Source organism: Pseudorca crassidens, chromosome 10, assembly GCF_039906515.1.
Source record: "Pseudorca crassidens isolate mPseCra1 chromosome 10, mPseCra1.hap1, whole genome shotgun sequence".
NCBI classification, from domain to species: domain Eukaryota; kingdom Metazoa; phylum Chordata; class Mammalia; order Artiodactyla; family Delphinidae; genus Pseudorca; species Pseudorca crassidens.
The window spans coordinates 75,051,946-75,078,768 of NC_090305.1; the positions used below are offsets into that span (position 1 = coordinate 75,051,946).

Here is a 26,823-nt window from a genome sequence, read left to right on the forward strand (position 1 = left end):
GATCGTTGAGGGCAGGAATTATACAAAAAACAGGCTGGAGGTCACAGTCTACAGGCAGGGAGAGCTAGCTAGGCTAAGGAGTCTGAATATCACTGTAAGTCTAAGGGGGGGGCCACTGTTACGTTTCTGAGCTATCTTGGAAACACTGAACAAACAGCAGTGAGAGTCACTGGAGTCTAGCAGTGGTAAGTGGAAACCAGAGTCTAGTGTGGTGGCAAGGAGAACTGAAAGGGAGACATTTTAAAGGACTTAGTGACAAACTGATATGAGGTCATAACACTAAAATGGATCCAGGTACTTACCTGAGTAAGCTCATAAGCTCTATAAGCCAAAAGTGATGTAATTCTATTGGCATTCTTCGACACATGACATTCATGCTTTGGTGTTGGGTCCAAAGCACTTTTATTTAATATAGATTCCAAACTTTTTACACCCATCGGGTCATATATACTCTTTATTTTACCCTAAAATACAGAAAACCTTTTAAGTCCACCAAAACCTAATTACTGACTGTATAACATTAATATTATAGAATAACTCTTTGAATATAGATTACCTATAACAACAGCTTTTTCCTTTAATACCTGGTAATAAAGTAATACCCAACACTTTTTACTAATATCGAAGCAGTAAGAAAAAGTTAACCAAAAAAAAAAAAAAGCTTGTTTGAATTTAATACAAGGAAATAAAAATTTTCTTCACAACACTTCACTAGCTTAAATAACATTCTCAACATATTTCCCTCTCTTCATTCTTTTCTTTGGAAAGGAAAGCAAACTCTAAAGCTCAGAAAGCTCAGATTAAAGATGGCAAACCACTCTCAAAAGTATCTTTATATGCCAAACACAAGCAAGCACTGGTTTTTAATTCAATCAAACCCCTAAAGACAGGGTCGACTAAAATCCAAGTCAAATGCTGTCTTTGATATATGAAATGTAAAAGTTGAAATTACCTTCATTATTTTAAAAATAACAACATCACCCACTGCCCCAGCTTCCAAAGGATTAGCTTGTAATAAATCAGCATACCTAGAAAGATAGACACCTAGCAAAGAGGGAAAAATTAAAGTTTTGTTTTAATATGGACACAAATATAAAAAGTCCAAATATTTAACATAATAAGAGATAAAAGGTATGACACCTTTAAAAAAATGTAATGATAGCTGATATTTAACCAAAGCAAAAAATAAAACTAGAAAAAACATGAAAAATCAAAATTTTCAAAATCACTAGAACTAGACTAAGACATTAAAAAAAAAGATAACCCTTGTTTAATTGGAAGTATGCAAAATCAGAAACAAAGGATAAAACTGGTTTTCATTGCAGAACCTGAAACTAGTCTCTTTTTCTGGGAACATGACAAAGCATACATGAATTTAATTATAAGGACAACAGCGAAATTAGATAATATATTTTTAAAGGGCAACTTAGTAGTAGGTAAATGAAAAAAGAAAAAAGATTACCCATGGAAGGACTGCCAAGAATTGTTATTTTGGACTGGCCCACCTGTAATCCTTTTTCACATATGCTCTGAACCTAAATAAACAAAACATTTCATCTTACAGTCAATACATTAAAAATGTGAAAAGACAGTTTGTAAACTTGTTTTAAGTAAAATCCAAGCTTCTAAATTATATTTTTTTATGTTACAGAAATTATACATATACATGCTAGTTTATGACTAAATATCAATGTGAAACTGGCATACACTTCCAATGTAACCATAGCTGTAATCTATTTTTGTTTATGCCAGGTCTGACATATACTTAGAATTCATGCCATTCATATATATAAACATCTCCTTTTAGAAAGAATTAGTCCTGGCAAACTATTTAAAGAGAAATTAACTCCACCTAAACATCTTTGATCAAAGGAGTAAAAATAGTTCCCAGCATATATAATCAGTAATATAGAAGATAATCTACTTTAATAAAGGAAAAATTATTTACTATCAAGCACATTCCAGGGGGGAAAATTAGGTTTGATCAAAGAAAAAATGAACATATTTGAAAAGCAAATTACAAACAATGAAATACCTTGCACTAAGCCATTTTTTCCATTTCTACAAAAAATTGTTAGTTTATAAAAATCAAGTGTATAGTATAACTCATTCACTTTGTTATAAAGCAGAAACTAACACACCATTGTAAAGCAATTATACTCCAATAAAGATGTTAAAAAAAAAATCAAGTATTGATTAATTGCAAATTTAGGTAACTTACAATGGAAGCACTTTCAAATTGTTTTTTATAAAATGGCTTCACTTACCTGATACCGATCAACCATCAGAAATGCATAGGATTCTGAAAGTTCTTTATCTAAACGACCATCAAACTTCAGTTCTCTTCGCTTTTCTGTAAACTAAATGAAATTAAATCTATAACGACTCCTTAGTATGTGATTATGTTTTTCAAGCTAAGAGTTTCAGGAAGCTTATTTCTAAGAAATTCTAAATCAGCAATTCCCTGGTGGTCCAGTGGTTAGGACTCTGCGCTTCCACTGCTGGGGGCCCGGATTTGATCCCTGCTCAGGGAACTAAGATCCCACAAGCCGCGAGGCATGGCAAAAAAAAATCCATATCTACGAAAGTGGAAATTATCTTTTCTCTCCCTGTAATTTCTACACTTCATTTTTTCCCATTATAATTGGATCTTTATCCTTACAATATAGTCAAATAAGCATCTAGTGCTAAACAATTTTAACTAAATTTCTATTAAAATCTTACCACACTCCAACTCTCCCATAGATTTTTTTTTTTTTTTTTTTTTTCCCAGTATGCGGGCCTCTCACTGCCGTGGCCTCTCCCGTTGCGGAGCACAGGCTCCGGACGCGCAGGCTCAGCGGCCATGGCCCACGGGCGCAGCCGCTCCACGGCATGTGGGACCTTCCCGGACCGGGGCACGAACCCATGTCCCCTGCATCGGCAGGCGGACTCTCCACCACTGCGCCACCAGGGAAGCCCTCCCATAGATTTTTAAGTTCATTTTTTGATTATCTTTGGATCTCTCATTTTACCTGACATGGTGCACTGCATATAGGTGGTTTAATAAATCTCTGTTTAATGACCAACTTCTAGACTATAAACTCAATTAGGACAAGGAAAAATGTTTCATTTCTTTATAATTATATTCTCAGTGCCAAGTACATAAGCCATGCTCCATACCCATTTCCAGGATAAAAGAGTGACTTGATCTAAGTACATCTGAACTGTAAGTCACCCTAAACTGCTGGCTTTCACTTTTAGATACAAGCAAATAGATATGGAGCCCATACCTAACAGATTTACATGCCATGTTCAGGCTATTACCGATCTTCAATAATATAATTAATGAATCTTTAAATTTTCATATAAAATTAACAAATAATCCCTATCATATCATGAAACCACATCAAACTACCAAGGTTTTAATTTCCTCTGGGAGCCATTAACATTCATCCACTTTAGGGATCCTTTCAAAGTTAAATTCTCATAGCACTAGATTAACCAACCTATAAAAGTACAAAATTAATAGTATTTCATGTACATCAGAAAGCAATATACACATCAAATATTTCTAAACATCTCATTTGTATTACCTCAGGATTATTATGGCTTTTCCTAAATCAAAACTCAAAAAAAGATTCTAATTTGTATATGAAACTTAAATTCACTACCTAACAGGCTCAACTATTCCCCTTTGTTCTCACTTTTTCACTAAGAATTTCTACTAATGATATTAAGATAACTCAATTACCAGGCAATAACTGGGGAAAAAATTAAGCATATCCTAAAAAAAAAAAAAAAGTATTGTATTTCATTAACCTTCCAATTGAGACATAATATGCTCTTAGAGATTCCATTTAACTAACACGCTTGAAAGAGCAAAAAGCCTTGTAATGAATTTACAATTAAGCCATTATACAATAAGCTATCCCTATGCTTAAGATTCATTGTTAGTAAAAGAAGTTATCTTACACAATCACACGTTAATTTAACAGAACAGATAAATGTAGTGCAATATCAACAGTGTTTAGGGAAAACAACATGCCATTTAAAACTTGTTTTTTCCCTCCATAATTTGGTTTGCCTAAGAACTTTAGCATTTTTAAAGAAAAGGAAGAAAGTAAAACAAATTCCAGGCTATTAACTGGTTCTGAAATCTTACAAAAAGCACAATTTAAAACATACCTCCTGGACTTCCCTGGTGGCGCAGTGGTTAAGAATCCGCCTGCCAATGCAGGGGACACAGGTTCGAGCCCTGGTCCGGGAAGATCCCACATGCCGCGGAGCAACTAAGTTCGTGCATCACAACTAGCGAGCCCGTGCTCTAGAGCCCGTGAGCTACAACTACTGAGCCCGCATGCCACAACTACTGAAGCCCGCGAGGCATAACTACTGAGCCCGCATGCTGTAACTACTGAAGCCCGCACACCTAGAGCCCATGCTCTGCAACGAGAAGCTACTGCAATGAGAAGCCCGCATACAGCAATGAAGAGTAGCCCCCGCTCGCCGAAACTAGAGAAAGCCCGCACGCAGCAATGAAGACCCAACACAGCCAAAAATAAATAAAAATAAATAAATTAAAAAAAAAAAACATACCTCCTTTTCCAAAAGCTCATTATGTATCAAGCAAGCACGTCTGTAGTTAAAATTTGTTACTGAAGTTGGTTCAAGGTAAGATGAGTGGAGAATATTTAAAACATCTTCAAATTCCCGAGAGCCTGGAGTTAATGGCTGAAAAAGTGCTAAAATAAAGAACAGTATTAATTTTAAGATTCCATCTTAAATGTAGTTTTTTATATTTTTGTGGCTTTAATATAACTTTTAAATAAAGTTAAAAAAAAGCATCAAGGCTATCTTATTTTGTGATATGCAAAAGAGATACTTATTAATTCATTAAAGAAAAAACTCTTCAGCAGCGAGCATCTGGCATTACACATGCAGAAAAGGAAGTTACAATTTTGCAAAACTTAGGGGATGCTACACTAGGCAACCTAAACTGCTTAAAGACGCTCATAAGAACCTGTGCATAAACTCAACTTGCCTCAACTCCTATTTTATGTTACATTTAGGTAGTATGTCTAGGACCATTTATTTCAGCAAATGAAATGCTTATGCCATAAGTAAAAGGATAAAAACATTTAAGACACTTAGCTGTCTATACAATAAAATGATTCTATCTGGTTTTTAACACTAAAGTTAGAATAAAATATGCTGCATCCATTAGCTTCTTGTATTACCAATATAAAGTAGGAGGATATTTACTATGAAAACTTGGTGAAATGGAAAGATGTGGAACTTTGGAGACAAAACAGGACACAAATATCAGGTCTAGCATTTACTGGCTTTGTGGGAGACCTTGGGTAAATCAATGACTTAACAAAACAAGCTCGGTACTTTCTTCAGTAAAAAGGAGAACTCCAGCTATCCTAATAACCACTATATGCCATATGGCACATAAGACAACACATGGAAAAGGCTCTAAGCACAGCATCTGGTGCAAAGAAAAACAGTAAAAGTTTTTATTCCCCACTCCACCAACTACTGCATACTCCCTTTAATTTTTAAAATACTTAAGTGAAATATACAATTTGTTCTTCAAACAGTAGCCTAATAACCTCAAATTTCCACTTTATGCATGAAATAAGTTATAAATTTAAAACATCAAGTCTATATATATACTTTCCCCAAACCAAAAGGAACCACTTATTTTTCACTGTAGATAGAAGTATTCATAGAACTTATGTTATATGCTATTACCTTAATTTCTTTCAAGATACTATATATAGAGTCAATAAATGTCATTCAAAATACTTTTAGGCCACTACTGAAAGCGGTGTTCTACTTGTACATACTCTCAAAGGTACTAAAGAGCAGCTGTTTTTACTGTATTCCCTATAACGTCAAATGATATATCCATTCATCCACCAAACCATGTATATATTACAAAAGTGCCTGTAAAAATGTAGCTTTCAATGAGAGAATGTGTATAGAACAAATGATTCCCACTACTTTGGAATTGCACACTAAAAAAGGTGGCAGCGGGATAAAATCAACATACTTATAATAATGCAATAAAGACAGTAGGAGTAAGCAGGGAAAAAAAACACTCAAAAAGAACTAAAGAACTACTAAACACAGAGTGTGCTATAATAAAATTTATAGCAGATGGATATACTCAATAATCTATTGATTGTAAGCTCCATGAGAGGAGGAACTATATCTGCCTTGTTCATTACTCTACCTTTTCTTGGGGCACTGGCCCCAAGCTGAATGACTGAGTGAGTGAAGATGAGAATAAACTTTGTCAAGACTTTTTTATATTGAATACAAATATATTCTAAACTACCAAAATATGATTGTTGTCATTTTAAATTAGGTCTCACAAATTCAACCATTCAGTGATATATAAAACAAAACGAAAGCTCAAAAAACGGAGACATCCATTCTCTCAATTCAAATCTGTTTTATAGAATACAGTAGGAGAAAACGTTTTATCTTTGTGTCTGTCCCCAACTAAACTGGAAAAACTTGTGAGGGAAAACAGCACGTGGAAGTTTTCATAGGCTTTCCCATCCAAAATGAGCCAAGCATGATTCTTAAAGTTGGGTTTTATGCATGATTGATTTTTATGTTTCTAAACTAACAAGTGACTTCAGGTATCTAAAGATGTGACAAAAAGAAGTATCAAAAGAAGTAGCTTTAAATTTCTATGAAATTTTACAATCTACAAAATGAAATCATTTTCCTTAGCTAAGCTATTCCAACACTATTTCCACTGTCAATCTAACCAAAAGTGAAAGATTCAAGTTAAATCATATAAATTTATATACACATTAACTTTCAAATTATTCTCAAAAAAGTACTTAACATTTGTTTCATTCCAAAGCAACGTCCTAGTCACCTCAAGTAATACTCAACTAGACTGCCAGTGTGAAAAAAATTCTTGTGAATAAAAATACAGAAAAAGGTGCAAGATTTTAGGTCTAACAATACCTGTGTCCTAGTAGGTATTTTATATTTCAAATATCTCAGTTGGCTTTACTAGTTAGGCCAAAGTTATAATTTCTAGTTTTTCTTCCCAATTATCAATTTCTGTAAGAATAAAATTATGCTGTAGCTATTTTTAAAGATTTCAAGTCAATGTGCTGGTAATAGTAGTTTAGAAATATAACCAGTTTATGTTCTGAATGTACATTCCCTGGTGGTCTATTTTGTCCTTAATAATCCTCTAAAGGACATACCTGATCAACACATTCTGTCACTTCTTTTAAAGAAAACATATATACATCACAGTATTATGGGTCATCACTGAGGCAATAATAATAAATAAACCTGTAACTACCCATAGGGGATCAGAACATTTTATATATTTATCATCCATTTCACATAGGAAGTCAGAATCCAATATACTGTTCTCCGGATTCTGACAATTTTTGAGTCTAACAATTAGTGGCTCATTATTCCTTTTCAGATACTGTACTAAGAGCTTTATATGCATTATCTCATTTAATCATCGAAACCACCCTATGAAGTTCATTATGCCCATTTCACAAATGAAACTGAGCTAACAGTTAACTTGGCCCAAGGCTGATACGTGAATAGGGCAGGTGTGAATTCAAAATAAGGCTCCCTAGCTGCAAATCTTGTTTCCTGAACTATAAGTAAAACATGTATATGTAAGTGCTGAATATAAGTGATGAAACAAATCATTCCAAGAGCTGGAAAAACAGAATTGTTTCCTCATTTTAGACCAAGAAATTATATTAGCTATATGGAAATTAGCAATGAAAGAAAAAGAATTTGATGTCTAGAATGCTCTTTCTACCCTCTTATGTCTTCTTTTGAATCTCATTTCTTAGTATTTCTTTCTCATTTATTGCATTTAACAGGGCCAAAAGCCATAGCTAACACCCTTTTTTGGTTTATAAAGGTTAACAGCAGTCGTAATAATTCTTCCAGACATTAAGAAACATATAATTTTGCTTATTTACAGTGCTTCCATCAAATTCATGTCAGAAAGATAGTTACTGAGTTGATTTCTGATAATTCACAAGGCTCTTCTATTGACAAAACTGATGATAGATGTGTTTTCATCATTTTTTTTTCTCTTTTGTCCACACTACATGGCATGCAGGATCTTAGTTCCCCAACCAGGGATCAAACCTGTGCCCCTGCAGTGGAAGCACGAAGTCTTAACCATTAGACCATCAGGGGAGTCCCTTTTATAGATGTGTTTTTATGGGATTCAAGAAAAGACTTACAAAGGCACTTGGAGATTTATAATTCAAATGAGGAGACTGTCTATATCACAGAACCACAACTAGAATTGAGTATTTTATATTACTGGTAGCATACAAAACATACTAAGAATTAAATGTTAAACTTAAGCAGCTGGAATAGACATAAAATTAAGGTCACCAAATAGTAGCTTTGTTTCTTAGTCAAAGGAACATTTTTCCTCAACTACTTTTACCAACTCATTTAGTGTCAATGCCACTCTTTGTGTTTGTATTGTTTATGTGTATATGTAAAAAAAAAAATCATAAGTGTAAAAACAAGCTAAAATTTAAAAAAGATGGACCAGCGTTATAAAAATATACCAAGGGAAATTCCAAAATATACATTCCAATTTAAAGTAATTCATGGAAGAAAAGGAAATGGCAAAGGGTAGGCTGCGGATCTCATTGGTCTGCAATACTCTCTGAATCCATCTCTCTGATGTCTATGGATATTAATGACTAAAATACAATGAATATCCATTTGTTCCTCATGATAATTTAGACATTTTAAAAATCATTTTTCTTCAGTCTAATAAAATTACTACAGACATAATACTGTAGGAATGGGTGATTCATCTCTACTCATGATTGAACATAGTGCAGAATCAGTAATAAACATTCTAGCAGAGATCTAGAGAGATAATATGAAACTTGACTTTTTTTGGACTGGGAATACGTCAAAGAAAGTTTTACCTCCATTACTTAGAATTTATATGCGCCTATCAAACGTTTTATGTGGATGACTGGATTCTGCCTGTACATTCCTGCTCAGATTTACTTCTATGTAGGGAAAACTGTGGTGCTTAGAACCAAGCCATTCATATACAACTACTAAAACATCATGTAAATTTCCTTAAGAAAGAGACTCAACCCCAAAGTCTTCAAAAAGACAACTCCAAATTTTGTGGGAAAAGATGGCGATTTGGGAGGAGAATTGGCCTTTAATTTTCCTGAACTAGACCAGTATGGATGCAGGTGCGTAAGAGCATTTAGTTTGTGATGCACCTGCATGAGACGCAGATGCACGAGAGCAATTAATCTTGTGCCCTACATAAGGCATTAACCAATAAACATTTTCCAGAAAGTGCATCATTACTACTTCATTTCCCAAGACCTTTGGAGGGAAAAATTATATCAAATACAATTACTGATTTTAATTTACTTTTGATGACTTACACTATCAGATTTTAGAGTAGAAGAAGGCAATAGTGAAACATCTACTGACGAAGTGCAATTCCACAATTCGGTTAAATATAACAGTGACTCCTTACAGTACAGAAAGTAGCCCAGCCAATAAGTAAACAGAATAGCACACAGATCACAAAGAGTAAAATCTTACTCTTCTAGTCAACAGATGACTTAATCTGTGAGTACTTATTAAATGTGTTAATTTTCTAATGAACATAATTTTGGAATCTCAAAATTCCCCAGGGATGAAGACATACTAAACATCACTAAATTTAATAGTTGTTAAAAAAAATTTTTTTAAGTGAACTAAAACTTTTCTACAATAAAAAAGAAATAAGAAGTACTCTACACCTAGGTTCAAATTCCAACTCCACCATTTACTAGCTGTGTAACCTTGGGCAAGTTATTTACCTCAGTAGTTCAGTCTCCTCATCTGTAAAATGGGAATAGTACCTACCACATAGGATTACTGAGATTTAGTTAGTACATATAAACTTCTGAGAACAATGCCTGTAACTTATTAAGCACTATAAAATGTTTGTCAATATCATTACTTAATTAGAATGGCAGTATTTTGGATGTTATGCTACTGTGAAGACCAATAAAAGAACTGAGTCAAGTTATACTCACAAAGATTTACCTTTAAGCTACCAAAAACATGAGTCCTAATCTTAAATTTCACTGGTAAAGCAGTCACAAGCAAAGGTCTGCCATATTAAAATACGAATGCAACAGAACCTTTGATACTGAAAAGTTCAAGCAGAGGTATCTACTGAAAATGATCTAATATTCATGATAAAAGACTCAGATGACCACACCACTAATACCTAGCCAAATCCTATACATAAAGTGATACCTTTCAAGTCTTCCAAGAGGACATTATCTTGGGATCAAGTGTGAAACTAGCAGTACCTGCCGAACTGTTTCTGATAAAGCATTTTTTTAATGAAAAGTTACATTTTTCGATTAAATTCTATCACCAAGTATTAACTCCTTTCAGGTTGGACAGGATGAAGTCCATGATGGTAAAAAGCTGCTTATTTAAGTTTTAAAAGTGCTATTTAGATCGCTATTGCACTATTTGAACAGCTGCTGCTAAGTGTGCAAATATTTAGACAAGTTAAAAATTACTCACTTTCACGAAACATGAAAAAAGTCCACTGTGTTATATTTTCCTTACCAAAACCTCCCTAAGAGGAGAAAGGTAACAAATTTCCCCCAAAGAAGCATCAGACTCAGGGGAGAAAACAAAGACAACTAGGTTTTATATTTCCTAATTCCTCAATTATTATCTACTTTTAATGTGTTCAAATGAGGTCTATTTTACAGCAACCTCTGGATTTATCTAATTAAAAAAAAAACACACATGCAAACAGTGCCTTTCAACATTTCCTAGTGCCCTCCCACATTTCAACCCAAATGGGTTTTATGCCAATTTCCTGGTCCTATCAAAAATTAAAAGGAGGTACATCATGCTTTGTTTTGCTTAAAACCCTAAAAAAACGGACTTCAAAATTGTATCAAGCTAAAAAATTTTTTAAAAAGAAAAAAATTCAACCTCCTACTTCGATCCTATAACCAGAGCCCATCTGAATCTACTTCCAACCTATTCTCTACCAATTGATAACTCAGGATGAAATCTAATTTTCCTCATATAGACTCTACATCTTAACTAAACCAAAAGGATTGATAACCTTGACCTATAGAAGAATTCTCTTGAACCCTAAAATGTATTACATTAACTCACTTAAAAGATACTTCTAGAAACATTCTGCATGCTAGTGGACAAAAGATAACTTCATCTTTCTCAACATGGTTTCTCACACCAAGGATTTCCCTGGCTTTATCATCCAAATAGAAATTAACAATTTGACTTTATTTGTATCTTACTGACAGAAGGCTAACAATTTCAGGTGTGCAAATGTAGCTGGTTATGCACATGGCAAGAGGAAGCACATGCTTCATTCAAGAGTCTCTTTACCAAGATTCAAGTTACAAATAAAAAACGTTTTCCGCAAATAAGAAAATTCCTATTACTTTCCAAAGTAAATCTGAAAAAACGGAACCACGCACTAAAACAAAAAGAGGCTTTAAATTGACTAAATCCAGACAGAGTATCCCAAATCGCTGGAGAGTCAAAAATTGTTTTCTAAGAATTGAAAACGATAACTTCCTGCATTAGAAAGGTGTCACAATACGGCATTAAGTTTTAAAAAGGTAACGTACTTCATTTAACTGTTCCCATACTGGTTCCAAAAACCAGACTGGACTTTTAAATATTTTTCTGAAGTTCTCTCATCTGCAAGATCAAGTTGGTGACTCTTGGGCATAAGCTGACCTCTATTTTTTTCCACAGGGAAATTACTGCACCAAGAACCTACCTTCCCAAGCTTCTCAAATACAAGAAAAAAACATACTAACGTTGGATTTAGAGACAGCCCTATCTAGCGCTTCAAAAACAAGAAAAAAAAATCTACATGGAAATGAAGTGTGATGGCAAACAGCAGTGTGCATGAATCACATCTAACGGAGATGTCTAAACAAGGGAAGACGCTGACATCGAGCAAATTTCAAGTAGACGCATAGAGCTGAAGAATTTCCACAGGGAGAAGCACTTGTGGTCCTCTCAACGCAATGGCCTTGGAGAAAGCCCCAGAATCCACGGCCACGGGTTATTTCCACAGTGAGACTTCTCAGAAGCATCCTTAGGAGGACACATCAGCTTCTCTGCCTTCAGGGGCTGGGAGGGAGGGGCGCCGAGCACCATCTTTCCTCTCTGGGAGCTGCAGCCTTACGGACAAGCTTCAAACCTGAGCTACTTCCAACTTCCACGGGGAGAGGGGGAGCAGGGAGCGTGGTTCCACCGCTTTCCTCTCGCACCAAGCGCAGCAGCTGGGCGGCCGTGGCAGTGCGGGGAGAGGCGGCTGGCGCTGCATGCGTGTTTACGTGTCTCGGATGGGTGTGGGAAGGAGACAGAGAGGTTCTAATGAAAAGATGGAGGGGAGAGAGAAAGAGGGGTTGGGAAAAAGGGGAAGCACCACCTTTCTTTTCTCTGCTCTTCCTGGGGATCTGAAAACTCCTCCTAACGGGTCTTTCGGGCTCTTCGGGGCCTTTGGGCAGAGCGGCCGCGCCCGCCTCACAGGAGTCCTGAGGCTGCTCGTGGCAGAGGCTCGGGGCGGCCTCGGCAGCCGCGGTCTCCTCAGGCCCGGCGCCGCCGCCGGGCTCCGCGACGCTGAGGCCGCCGCCATTTTGTGGGGAGGACTCAAGCTCCGGAAGCGCCTGCTTCAGCTCGTCGTCTCCGCCGCCGCCGCCACTTTCCCAGTTCGCGTCCGTCGGCGGAGAGGCCTCCGCCTCCGCAGCAGTAGCCATCGCGCCGGCGTGAGGAGCGCCGGGAAGCTTCTGCCTACAAGGTCGACGGAGGTGGGGGAAGGGGTGGCGGGCCAGCTTCGCCGCCAAGCTGCTCTCAGCCCACCCACCCCCTTCCCCCCCGTGGCCGCTGGCCGCTATCCCGGCCCAGCAGCCTCTCGGGGGCCCCAAAGCGGGCGCTACAACCGTGCGGCCCGACCTCAAGAGCCGCTCCTCGCTCGGGCAGTTCTTCTGCCGGCCCCCACCACTCAACGTGCTGGCGTCGGGGCCGGGATGGGGCGGGGCCATCTCGGAGCGCTCCACCAATGGGGGCGCGGCGCCCGCCTCCGCGGGTGCGGACAGACAGCGCCGGGGGGTGGAGCCTCGGGGCGCCGGAGCCCGCCAAAAGGGGCGACCGCAACGGCTGGAGAGTACCTCGACGCCGCGGCCGGCTGCGGGGTGGATGGGCCTCAGGACGAGCTGCGAGTTCCCGGACCACGCTCGGCCAGTGTTGCAGGCGAGGGAGGCGCGCTGCGCCAGGTCCCGAGAACGCAGGCGTCGTCTCTTTACGGGCAAGATTACCCGGCTTCTCCGCGCACGATTCACATCGGCCAGGACAGTACAGAGGCAGTGGTTGTGGGACGATCTCGGCTTTGTGAAATATTTACGTGCATATAAAGCCCTGGAGTGGCGATAAGAGATAAGAGCATGAAAGCCTCGGGGGCCCACTTCACCGACCTGCAGTTCCCACCGGATCTTGCACCTTTACAACACATTACTCCCACCCGCCCCCCTCTTTTATCTAGAGGGGTTAGAACCAGTGGCACGCCTCCAGCAAACAGTCGATACCTTGGTCCTTTGATTTGACTTCATAGCCTAATGTTAACAGGATTTGGTTCTGGGGAGCTTGAGGAGAGAGGGGCTGCTGGCTTTTAGATTTCCCTTTGGTGTTTCAGTTTTCCTCAAGTGCGTGTATATTAAAGAAAAATAGAAACGTCTGCAGCCACGTTAAAAAATATACAGCAAGCGATCGCTTTCCCTTAAAACAACTTGACAGTCAAGTAGAAGGCCTTTAAAACAGCTTACACCGATTAGGTTGAAACTACTATTTATTTGTGTTATGGTGAATAGAGAAAATTAATATTTCTTAGGTCCTTTCTGTACGCTAGGCACTGGACGAAGCGATTTACGTATACTATGTACATTTAATCCTCACAACAACAGATGTTAGGGAGATACTATTATGCACAATTTAAAATAAGTGTTGCATAGGGAGGGTGAGAGGGAGGGAGACATAAGAGGGAAGAGATATGGGAACATATGTATATGTATAACTGATTCACTTTGTTATAAAGCAGAAACTAACACACCATTGTAAAGCAATTATACTCCAATAAAGATGTAAAAATAAATAAAGCAGGGATAATAGAAAAAATAAAATAAGTGTTGCAATTAGGAGTATGGGATTAATAGAAACACACCACTGTAAAACAAGGATTTACTGTATAGCACATGGAATTGTGTTCAATATCTTGTAATAACCTATTATAGAAAAGAATCTGTAAACTATAGTTAAATAAAAAATAAGTATTGCAAGATATAGAACAAATTAACAAAATGAGAATTTGAAGCCAGGTCTGTTTAACTCCAAATAAAATACTTGCCCTTGACTGCTTCTCTTAAGACCTAATCTTCACAGCAGCTCTGTACCTTTATGCATTTTATGTATGGAGAAATGAGGATTGACATTTTGCTCCATCTCTAAGCAGTAGGATAAGGATTGGGACCCAGACCTCAATTTTCAAACTCCAGGAGTTGACTGACCAAACCTATAATTATAATAAAACCCTAGGCTTTGCCACGTGGCTGCTACTTAAAGAGCATTCCCAAGGGCAATAGCAAAATTGGATTCCAATGTCCTGTGATAAATATCATACCTGTTTAACAGCTAATAGGAAAAGCTAATCATGACTTGCCCAACCTATTTGAATCAGCTCAGTAAGTCATAGGAAAGTATAAAACAATTATTCCTTTTAGTAAATAGTTAATATAAAAACACATTTTAAAATACTGATGAAAACACGAGGGCCATGTTGAGGCAAAATGCTACATTATTTTAAGTTAAAAATTACCCTCGAAATTTGGAGGAAGAAGCTTTACTTGATAGTAGAGGCTATCAGAAACTCAGGTGTTGGGGTCTCCAAAGGGTAACTCTGTTGTTGGTTCATTAAAGGCATTTCTGAAAACTCATTTTTATCAGATTAAAGATAAGTAGGAACAACTGCATACTGGTGCCACTACTCAGCTAAGGCTTTCCTCATTTGGTCAGCAAAAGCCAGCTTAAACTCGGAAGGTAGAAGTCCTAGGATATGTATAAGGCAAACACACCAGTTGGTGGTAAAGAGTACCTAAAACTAAGCCCAGAGAGAACCATTTGTCTTCCACAGAAATAGAATCTTAAATTCAGTGAGGATAAAATTTTTCTTCATTCCAAATCATTTATTTTTTTTAATTTTAAATGAATTCAGTATTATTCCTTATAAGGTGTAAGAGGATTGGGAAGCTCTAATATATAATTTTAACTATATATTCAATTATTGTAGATTAAAAAATTTAGGTTCAGCTGGATAACATTACTACTATTCAATATTAGAAATATTTTTCAGTTGTTTATTGGGTGCTGTGTGCTGAGGATATAATTCTGAAGCAAAGGGACATGGGTACCTCTTTCACGTTTACAGTTCATCAGAAAATATGTCTAAAACTAGAATCTATGGTGACGGCTAAGCGGAGACCTAAAAGTTAAGAATCAGCTACAGGAAAGGGATAGAGGGGGCATAAACTTGCTATCTCAGGAACACTAACACACACAGTGAGATACAGAGGGTATCCACATATGTGTTTATATACATGTATGCATATAGATATCCAGTATATGGGGATGGGGGTTCAAGGGGAGGAGCTACCACTGATACACAAGGTTCTGAAGCAAGAGCTACTAAAGGTTAAAGATATAAAAGCTACCTTGGGGACTTCCCTGGTGGTCCAGTGGTATAAAGAATCCGCCCTGCAATGCAGGGGATTTGGGTTCAATCCCTGGTCAGGGAACTAAGATCCCACATGCCGGGGGGCAACTAAGCCTGCACGCCATACCTACTGCGCTTGCGCACCTCAAGTAGAGCCTACGTACCACAAACTACAGAGCCTACACACCCTGGAGCCTGCTCGCCATAACTAGAGAAGAGAAAACCTACAGACCACAACTAGAGAGAAGCCCATGCACCACAACAAAGAGCCCGTGCACCAAAACGAAAGATCCTGCGTGCCGCAACTAAGACCCAACGCAGCCAAAAATAATAATAATTTTTAAAATTAAAAAATAAAATAAAACCTACATTGTCCCCTACCCTAAGTAATGGACAAAACAACAACACAAGGAAAACTAGAGAACAATGAGATAGTGTATAATTAAATATGCAGGGACCACAATTGCCTTTTTAAATTGGAAACACAAAAATAATCCAGTTCAACTCTTCATTTTAAAAATAGGAAAAGACAGTGGACCAAGATCACATAGCAGGCTAGTAAGAAGACTTAACATTCATTGAGCACTTTCTGTGTGCCAGGCACTGGTATTAGGAGTGTTACATGTGTTGAATCATTAATCCCCACAAAAAGTATTAATGCTATCCAAATTTTACAGATAAGGAAACTGAGACAGAGGGTTTATTTAACTTTCTTATGGTCATTTCAGTTTTAAGTGGCAGAACCAAGATTCTAACCCAGGCAGTCTGCCTTCAAAGCCCATGCTCTTAATAACCACCCTAGGCTAACCTCTCGTTAGTAGCAAAACAAAGTCCAGAACTCAGTGCATTTTCCACTATGCCATTTCACCTCCCTTCCTCAAACAGTACTATAAAAGACAGGATATAAATAGTATAACTCAGCAATAACTGCCAGTATTACTGAAGCGTAAACCTTTGAGCTAGCAATTTTACTTCTAGAAATTTGTAGTAGAGATATGCTCATTCACATGTGAAAGGTTTATTCAAGGATATCCATTGTTATTTGTAATGGGATATCAAGTGTTGTTTGTAATAGTAAATAATTGGAAACTAAATGTCTATCAATAGGGTATACCCATAAAATAGATACTGATACATGCCAAAACATGGATGCATCTTGAAAACATGCTAAGTGAAAGAAGCCAGACACAAAAATCCACATACTGTGTGATTCCATTCACATGAAAGTTTAGAATAGTCAAATCCATAGAAACAGAGAGAAGATTGATGGTTACCAGGACCTGGAGAGAGAGGGGGAATGAGGATAGACTGACTGCTAATGAGTATAGGATCTCTTTTGGGGGTGATGAGAATGTTCTGGAATTAGGTATGAAGATAGTTGCACAATTTTGTGAATGTACTAAAAACCACTGAGTTATAAACTTTGCGGAGCACAGGCTTCGGATGTGCAGGCTCAGCGGCCATGGCTCACGGGCCCAGCCGCTCCGCAGCATGTGGGATCTTCCCGGACCGGGGCACGAACCCATGTCCCCAGCATCGACAGGCAGACTCTCAACCACTGCGCCACCAGGGAAGCCCGAGTTATACACTTTAAAGTATATAAGGATTGATTTCATGATATATGAATTATGTCTGAATTTTTTTTAAAATAGAGGACCTAGGTATTACCAGAGGACAGAGATTCCAAGCAGCAGGGAGTCTCTCCCATTGCTGGCTTTGAAGAAGCAGCCTGCCATAAATTCTACAGGTGCCAACACCTTGAGAGATCTTGGAAGCAAATTCTTTCCTAGTGAGTCTCCAGGTAAGAATGCAGTCCAGCTGACATCATGATTTCAGCTGTGTGAGACCCAGGCAGAGAAACCAGCTAAGCCATGTCCATAGTCTGACCTACAGAAACTGTGAGATGATACAAGGATATTGTTTGAAGCTACTAAGTTTGTGGTAATTCATTATGCAGCAATAGAAAACTAATACAGAGGCTACAAAACACCTGGCTTTTCTAAGTGCTTTGCACATGTTAAATTTATTTAATTTGCACAATAAACTCTGTGAGGGGGCTTCCCTGGTGGTGCAGTGGTTAAGAATCCGCCTGCCAATGCAGGGGACACGGGTTCGAGCCCTGGTCTGGGAAGATCCCACATACCTCAGAGCAACTAAGCCTGTGCGCCACAACTACTGAGCCTGCATGCCACAACTACTGAAGCCTGGGTGCCTAGAGCCTGTGCTCCGCAACAAGAGAAGCCACCACAATGAGAAGCCCGCGCATCACAAGAAGAGTAGCCCCCGCTCGCCACAGCAAGAGAAAAGCCCATGTGCAGCAACAAAGACCCAACACAGCCAAAAAATAATAATAATAAAATAAATAAATCTTTTAAAAAAATAACTCTGTGAGGTAGGTACTCATATTTTCCCCATTTTTCTGATGAAGAAGCTCATTAAGTGCTAAAACAAAACAGCCAAGGTACAGAACAAGATGGATAGAGTGTTTAGCATTTGTACCCCAAAAAGGGCAAACACAGTTATGTATATACACCTATTTGCAGAAAACTTTTGTGGAAGGCTACATAAATGACTAGCTACAGTGGTTGCCTGTGGAAAGGGAACCAGGGCTGGAGGGCAGAGGTGGGAGAGACTTCTCAGTCCATATCTTTTTATACTTTAAAGCATATGAATGCATCACTTACTAAAAAAACAAAAACAAAAACATTTTAAAAAGAAAGGAGCGGGGAGGGATAAATTAGGAGTTTGGGATTAAATAGTCACACTACTACATATAAAATCGACAGCAAACAAGGACCTACTATATAGCATAGGGAACTATACTCAATATTTTGTAATAACCTATCATGGAAAAGAATCTAAAAAAAGAATATATATATACATATATATCTGAATCACTTTGCTGTACACCTGAAAGTAATACAACATTGTAAATCAACTATATTTCAATAAAATTTTTTAATTAAAAAATAAAATAAAGAGAAAGGAAAAAATATATAGAAAAGCATACTGAGAAGCTGTCGTTGTGATTACTCAGTAGTTCACACAAGAGTGAAACAGTAGTATCTTAATAATCATCCAGAAATCCAATACAGAGATTTTAGAAGGATCCCTATGTTTCAACAGAGAGGAATTATAGACTCCCACATGCTGGTCAAATCAATTAGGTATGTATATAGTTAGAGTTACAGGATTCGCACATAGAAACAAAAGCATAACAGTACCTTCGAAGTGAACAAAGTCACTAAAAAGATTCAACAGTAACAACAGCCTTGAACATTTGCAAAGCAATTTCATGTGTTTTTTTTTTTTTCAGGTAAACCACGTTATTTGATGCTCACAGGTACCTACTTCAACCACATAGCTAGGAGGCTTTTTTTTTTTTTTAACCTTTCCACTGATCAGCAGCAGGGAAAGATAATAAAGGCCAATCAACAAAACCACCACTAATCCAATGCATAGAACCTTAAGGAGATTAACCAGTTCAACCCGTTCATTTTGTGAATAAGGACAGTACTATAAGACTACAACTCCACGGCCTATTCAGATGCATTAAAAATATATGAAACTGCCATTCCTTCCATTATGCTTGAGCTAAAACAATAATTCTACTTCCATAAGTCATCTTCTTTCCCCCAAAGAACTTGTTCTATTACTCACTGAGCAGATATTTCTTGGGCGTGTCTCAAGGAAGTATAAGACCCTGACAACAAACTGGGTTGAAGTTCATCATGGTTGATGTCTGGAAGGAAAGACTTCCATGCAAGGAAGAGAAGGCACACAAGTAATCTTCAGTTGAAAATAATAATAAGGTTAGGGATGAACCAGCATGTGAGTAGCCCTTCAACTACACAGCTGACTCAGGTAACCACAAATCTCAACTAAACCCAGGAGTCAAGAGCTGTTACTAAGGTTTAAGTTTTGGTTTCATTTCTTTCTTTAATTTTTTAAAAATTGAAGTGTAAAAGACCTACGACACTATGTTAGTTCCAGGTGCACAGCAGAGTGATTCACTATTTCTATATGTTTCAAAATGATCACCATTTTAGTCATTTCTGAGTCAAACGCTTCTAAGATTTCTGTTACATGTAATACCATGAATGAGTCTCACAGGGATGATGTTAAGTGAAATAAGTCAGGCACAAGAGTACATACTGTATGATTCCATTTATATGAAGTTCAAGGGCAGACAAAAGTGGTAATAAAAGTCAGAATAGTGGTTCCCTTATGTGTCTGTCAGGGGGAGGAAGGGGGTATGAGAGGGTCCCCTTTGAGTCAAAGGGGACATGAAACAACTTTATGAAATGATGAAAATGTTCTATATCTTGATTTAGGTGATAGTTATATGTATATACAAAGATGGTATATACATACATAAATATTTATTGAACTCTACACTTGAAAGTTGTGCGTTTTACTGTATGATGTTACTCTTCAATTAAACAACAACAAAAACTCTTCTGCATGTTCTCATTATTCAAGGGCTAAAGATAAGAATTCTTCACATAGCTTATAGAGTCCTGCTGATCCTGACCCTTTTCTACTTTCCATCTCCACCTCTCTTCCCTAAGCTCCTCCTTGGCATTTCCTGTGTCTAGCACACTTGTCGAGCTCCCCTGGCCACATGATCAACCTTGACACATATTGTTTCCCCAGCATGGTGTGCTTGCTCTTCTTCCCTGGACAACCCCTTCCCCGTTAGCTCCTGCACTTCCTCTGGCTTAAGTTTGACTTCCTTCTGTAAGCTTCCTCCATCATCCCCCTCCCATTCGAGGTTGGCTTTCCCTGTGTGGTGCTTTCATAGAACCTTCTTCTTTCCACTCAGACTATTTACCTCTCACTTCTCTCAATTTGTCATTACTCCCTCATTTGTGGGATTATTTAATTATATCTATCTCTCCCACTAGAACCTATGCTCCACTCCATGGGCTGAGGGGCAATGTCTGGGTTTGCTTACCACAATAACTCTGGGCCTGGCACAGTGCCTGGAACACAGTAGGTGTTTACTAAATATGTTTTGACTGCTGAGGACAGAGTGGCTATCTGATAGTTTCTGGCAAGAAAATCGCTATCTCACATAACATGATTTGCGTTTACCCCGTTAAGTGTTTACTGGTATATCTCGCTTTAAGCAAACTTTATTATATGGAAATCACACCCCAAAATGTAAGTTAGGGTGTGTCTGCCAAATGCCTTTTAAATGATTTATGCAAATTCAAAATGCCTTTCACTGCGTTTGAGAAGACGGATGAACATCATTTGCCAAATCCAACGCTTATTGAAATAAAAAGGATTTAACAATTGGGAGCGATTCTTGTGTTATGTCAGCTGGCTAACCAGTACAGACCCGGTTATAAGATCATTTATACCACCGCCATTTCCACCTGAAGAAAAACTCAGGTTTATACTAACTTCACACGGTGGTTGGTGAAGTTTTCTAAGTAAGAAGAGTGGTGCCAAGGACGTGAGTTACACAAAGAAACAAAATGCTCAAGAGGAAGTGATGTACTGCAAAAGTGCAAACAGCGGTGAAATGTGTGAAAAAAATTTTCAAATTAAGTGTTTTTGGGACTTCCCTGGTGGTCCATTGGTTAAATCTCTGTGCTTCCACTGCAGGGGTTGTGGGTTCGATCCCTGTTCAGGGAACTAAGATCCCGCATGCCGTACAGTGCAGCCAAAAAAAAAAAAAAAACCCACAAAAACAAAACAAAAAAAAACGCGTTTTTGATTTTATGCTTTTATAATAAAAGAGGGAAAAAGAAAGTTGTAGGAATTCATGTAGGAATTCAGAAGGTAATACATCTCACTACTCAATTTGGAAGACTGTGAATAAGTTGGAGGAAAAGGAATAATAATACAGATAATTTACCATTCATTCTCTCAACAAATATTTCTTGGGACCCTATCTGCTACCAGGCCCCAGTTTGGGCTTCTGGTGATACAGCTGAAAACAAACAGATCCATCCTGACCCTGCTGTGATCTTCACAGCAGTTGCCAGAGAAACATTGCCACTTTTGGCAGAGGAAGAAATGGTGGCTTAACTGTCTTACTCAAAGAAATACCACCAATAAGTGATTCATCAGGACTCAGATTTGCATCTTCTAACTCCAATTTCAGGCAACTATACGAAATTCTACTTGCTTGCAGGCCTCTGGGATCTCTAGTTTGTAAATCAAGGCTCTCAAGAGAAATAAAGAAAAATTACAAAGTTACAGCACTATACATTTCAAACACTCCCCTGTGTGTCATTTCTTCTCCCTTGTTTTGCCCCTCTATTCTTCTGAGTGAATAGGAAACTTCCAACCAACTCCCTTACAAACACAGGTTTCTTCATTTTTACTATTTCCTTTGGCACCTACCAATCTGTAGATGATTTCTGGACAGACAGAATTAAATCGGTCATCCAGTCTCCTTGGCTGAACAACAGCTGAACTGAGAGCCTGCCTCCCTTTGACTTCACATGATTCAGGTTATGGCTTTATTATCCGGTGCTTCAGAATACAAGAAAGGTACTCAGACTTACTTTAACTTTGGACATTTTCTCCCCAATTCATAAAAGTCCAGCAATAAAAACTAAAATTCCCTAAAAAAAAAAAAAAATCCCAGCAATAAAGGATATAGTTGATGTGACCTTTTGCTACTGTGATTCTATGATTTATAAGAAATGTATACATTTGGCATTCAGATGACCAAAATATATTTCTCAGATATATTTGGCTTCATCCACAGTTCCTGGTTCACAGCTCCCTAAAACCTTGGAATTTTTTGGTTGATAAGAGCAATGGGAGAATCTTTTCTTATAATACACTGTTTGGTCTCTTGTCCTCAGTTCTTGAAAATGCTGCAGACAGAATGGGTATCTTGATATTGGTAACAATTCCTTTCCATCACAATTGGGTTTATGTTAATAAACGTGGCTTTGGATCCTACCCCAGGGTATGGACTGGTTGCCAGCCCATGTGAATGGTTGGTTTTCCTGATTCCAGTCCTACACCCTGATTTCAAGGCAGGAAGGGGAGCTTGAGGTTGAATCAATCTCCGTTGGCCGATGATGTAGTCAATCATGGCTATGTCATGAAGCCTCCATAAAAGCCTCCAAAGACAGCTTTTCGACCCTTTGTTGGAGAGCTTCTACATGGGGGACCCAGATTGCTTCTGCATGCTACCTTGCCAGCTCCCAATTTCCAGGAGGACAGAAACTTCTTCGTTCAAGATGTCGCCCTACATATCTCTTCATCTGGCTGTAGATTTTTATCTTTTAATAGACTTTTATAATAAATTAGTAATCTTGTGAGTAAGCAGGTTTTCCCAAGTTCTGTGAGCTGTTCTGGCAATTAAACCCAAAGAGAGAGTCATGGGAACTTATGATTCGTAGGCAGTTGGTCAGAAGCACAGGTAACAACCCGGGCTTGCTACTGGCATCAGAAGTGGAGGGTGATCTTGTGGGACTGAGCCTTTTACGTGTGGAATCTGATTCTATCTCTGAATAGAGAGTGTCAGAATTGAGTTGAATTCTTGAACACCCAGCTGGTGTCCGAGAATTGCTTGTTGGTATGAGGAAGCCTGCATGCACACATGCACATGTTGGGATTGGGTGCAGGAATCCTTAACAACTACATAGTAAATACTGATTTTAAAAGAACATTAAGGGCTTCCCTGGTGGCTCAGTGGTTAAGAATCCGCCTGCCAATGCAGGAGACACAGGTTCGAGACCTGGTCCTGGGAGATCCCACATGCCACGGAGCAACTAAGCCTGTGCGCCACAACTACTAAGCCTGCGCTCTAGAGCCCGCGAGCCACAACTACTGAGCCTGCATGCTGCAACTACTGAAGCCCACGTGCCTAGAGCCCATGCTCCACAACAAGAGAAGCCACCGCGATGAGAAGCCCGTGCACCACAACGATGATGAGTAGCCCCCGCTCGCGGCAACTAGAGAAAGCCCTCGCACAGCAATGAAGACCCAACGCAGTCAAAAATAAATTAATTAATTAATTTAAAAAAAGAAAAAATTCATTAAAAAATAAGAACATTATTAGCAAGTGTGCATTGACTGATGAATGGATGAAAAAAATGTATTGTCCATACAATGGAATATTATTCATCCACAAAAAGGAATAAAGTGCTGATACCTGCTATAAAATGGATGAACCTTGAAAACTATGCTAAGTGAAAGAAGCCAGTCACAAAACGCCACCTACAGTATAATTTTATTTATATGAAATGCCTGGAATAAGAAAATCTATTGAGACAAAGTGTATTAGTGGTTGCTTAGAACTGGAGGAATGGGTAGATTTACAGGTGAAAGCTAAAGAGTTTTCTTAGAGTGATGAAAATGTTCTAAAATGAATTGTGGTGATGGTTGCATAACTCTGATAATACTAAAGATCACTGAATTGTACACTTCAATAATTATGTGGTATGTGAATTATAACAATAAAACTTCTTTAAAAAAGGAAATTGACCTAGTGTTCCACTAGTAACTTGGGTATGTGACACACAAAGTTATTTGACCTACAACCACTGCTTAAATTTGTGTTGAACATGTAGAGAAAACTGAATAAACAATTTTTTATGTTTTTTTCTTCAAATAAAAAGAAAAAACACTGGATTCTACCTATACTGCAGCAGCATAATTTAAATATTATAGCTGAGATGTATCCTAGTCAATTAAGGCAGCAACTGACACCAACACCCTACATATGTCTATACCCAGCCTTTACAGTATGTGAATATATAAGTAACAAGAGTGCTTGCTGTGTCTTTTCTTGATTTTTATATTTTAAAGATTTTTTAATTTAGTTAATATTAACCCCTTTTTAAAAAAGAATATTAAACAGAAGGCCTAGTGAATTATGAACTATCAATATAAAATATTCCAAATTCTTTAAAAAAAATCCACTTCAACTATTTAAAATACAACACTATTGTTTGCTTCTAAACACCTTACTTCAAATGTCCTTCCCCATACTTCCAAACACACCAAAAAACATGTTTTTCCCAACTATTTCTCTATTAAAAAAAAAAAAATCCCTGGTTAGAAGAAATTTTCAAAAATAGGTCTTTACAAAAAATGCGACCTAGAGTTTTAGTACCCTCCAGTGGTTCTGAAAGGATGGGCAATAATTATTATAAGTTTTCTTCTAAGAACTCTTTGGGGAACCAGCCAAGTTTAAATGGGGTAATTGGTATGTCTATGGTTTCAATTTACATAAATTATAGAAACATAACACCAGATATTTATCTAATTGAAGAAAATGTGGTGTTCAGTTACCCAAACAGAGGAATTCTACTTGTGGTTTGTGCCATTTGGTGATTAGTCTATTCTCTTGAGAATCTAAATGTGCCTCTCTGGGGACAGAGTACAGTAATGTTAAAAAATTCAAATAAAAAAAACCCAATCAAAAAATGGGCAGAAGATCTAAACAGACATTCTCCAAAGAAGACATACAGATGGTCAAAAAGCACAGGAAAAGATGCTCAACATCACTAATTATCAGAGAAATGCAAATCAAAACTACAATGAGGTATCACCTCACACCACTCAGAATGGCCATCATCAAAAAGTCTATAAACAATAAATGCTGGAGAGGGTGTGGAGAAAAGGGAACCCTCCTACACTGTTGGTGGGAATGTCAATTAGTACAACCACTATGGAGAACAGTATGGGAATTCCTTAAAAAACTAAAAATAGAGCTACTGTATGATCATATGGTACCATATGATACCATAGCAATCCCACTCCTGGGCATATATCCAGTGAAAACCATAATTTGAAAAGATACATGCACCCCAATGTTCATTGCAGCACTATTTACAATAGCCAAGACATGAAAGCAACCTAAATGTCCATTGACAGAGGAATGAATAAAGAAGATGTAGTACATATATTCAATGGAATATTACTCAGCCATAAAAAGAATGAAGTAATGCCATTTGCAGCAACATGGATGGACCTAGAGATTATCATACTAAGTTAAGTAAGTCAGACAGAGAAAGACAAATATAATATGATATCATTCATATGTGGAATCTAATTTTTAAAAATGAAACAAATGAACTTACTTTATAAAACAGAAACAGACTTACAGATATCAAAAACAAACTTATGGTTACCAAAGGTGAAACTGGGCGGGGTGGGGGGGAGGGACAAATTAGGAGCTTGGAATGAATATACACATACTACTATATATAAGATAGGTAACCAACAAGGACCTATTATATAGCACAGGGAACTCTACTCAATATTCTGTGATAACCTATATGGGAAAAGAATCTAAAAAAGAATGAATATTATGTGGATGTAAAACTGAATCACTTTGCTGTATACCTGAAAGTAAGACAGCATTGTAAATTGATTATACTCTAATAAAATTTAAAAAATGAAATAAAATAAAATTAGCAAAAAACGTCAGTTTCATTTTGCTTTGCAAAAACTCAAAAATATATAAAAACTATTCTTATATATTTCTTTAATAAAATAGTATTAAAATAATTCCTTTAGTAGATGTTTATCCACCTTCATAACAGAGATGTTGATTAGTTACACTCACCATTATGTGCTGCTTCTTTCTTTAAATGCTAATAAACTCTTCACTTCTAATCAATCTGCTATCATAGGTCCTATGGTCCTTGGCTGAGTTTGTTTCCTATAAATATAACAAGCAATGTAAGACATTTAATACTGCCAAAGTTTTCCAAATATTTCTTTCAAATATTTCATACAAATAAGTATGAAGATACTATTTCTATGAAAAGCATATTAGATAGAATTTAGATTCTTACAGAAATGCATACAAGAGAATGTATCCCAAATATTTAAACTGCAGGTATTGTTCAAGCACATTTCCATGTCCCTATTTCCTACCTGAAGGGGAGTCAAATTTCAAGTTTTATGGTTAAAAAAATACATAATAATGTACAAGTCTGTCTCAATGCCTCAGTCAACTTCCAACCACACACAGCATGTCTACAATAAGCTAGGAAATTTGCAAGACAGGAAAA

At 37.6% G+C, this 26,823-nt stretch overlaps 1 protein-coding gene across 7 annotated transcripts in view; it reads right to left on the bottom strand.

Moving 5' to 3' along the window:
- The window catches only part of TASOR (transcription activation suppressor), a 49,337-nt gene extending 36,270 nt beyond the window's left edge, over positions 1-13,067 (bottom strand). For 4 of the 7 annotated variants that reach the window (XM_067754817.1, XM_067754815.1, XM_067754820.1 and 1 more), the window contains exons 1-6: positions 12,491-13,067; positions 4,579-4,724; positions 2,268-2,360; positions 1,463-1,535; positions 953-1,044; positions 303-464 (exon numbers count right to left, since the gene is read on the bottom strand). In XM_067754817.1, the coding sequence (XP_067610918.1) occupies positions 303-464; positions 953-1,044; positions 1,463-1,535; positions 2,268-2,360; positions 4,579-4,724; positions 12,491-12,818 (894 nt within the window). In that variant the 5' untranslated portion in view covers positions 12,819-13,067. The remainder of the gene's footprint in view (positions 1-302; positions 465-952; positions 1,045-1,462; positions 1,536-2,267; positions 2,361-4,578; positions 4,725-12,490) is intronic. The other 3 variants (XM_067754814.1, XM_067754813.1, XM_067754818.1) reach the window with 1 other exon arrangement.
- Positions 13,068-26,823: the final 13,756 nt, after the last annotated feature.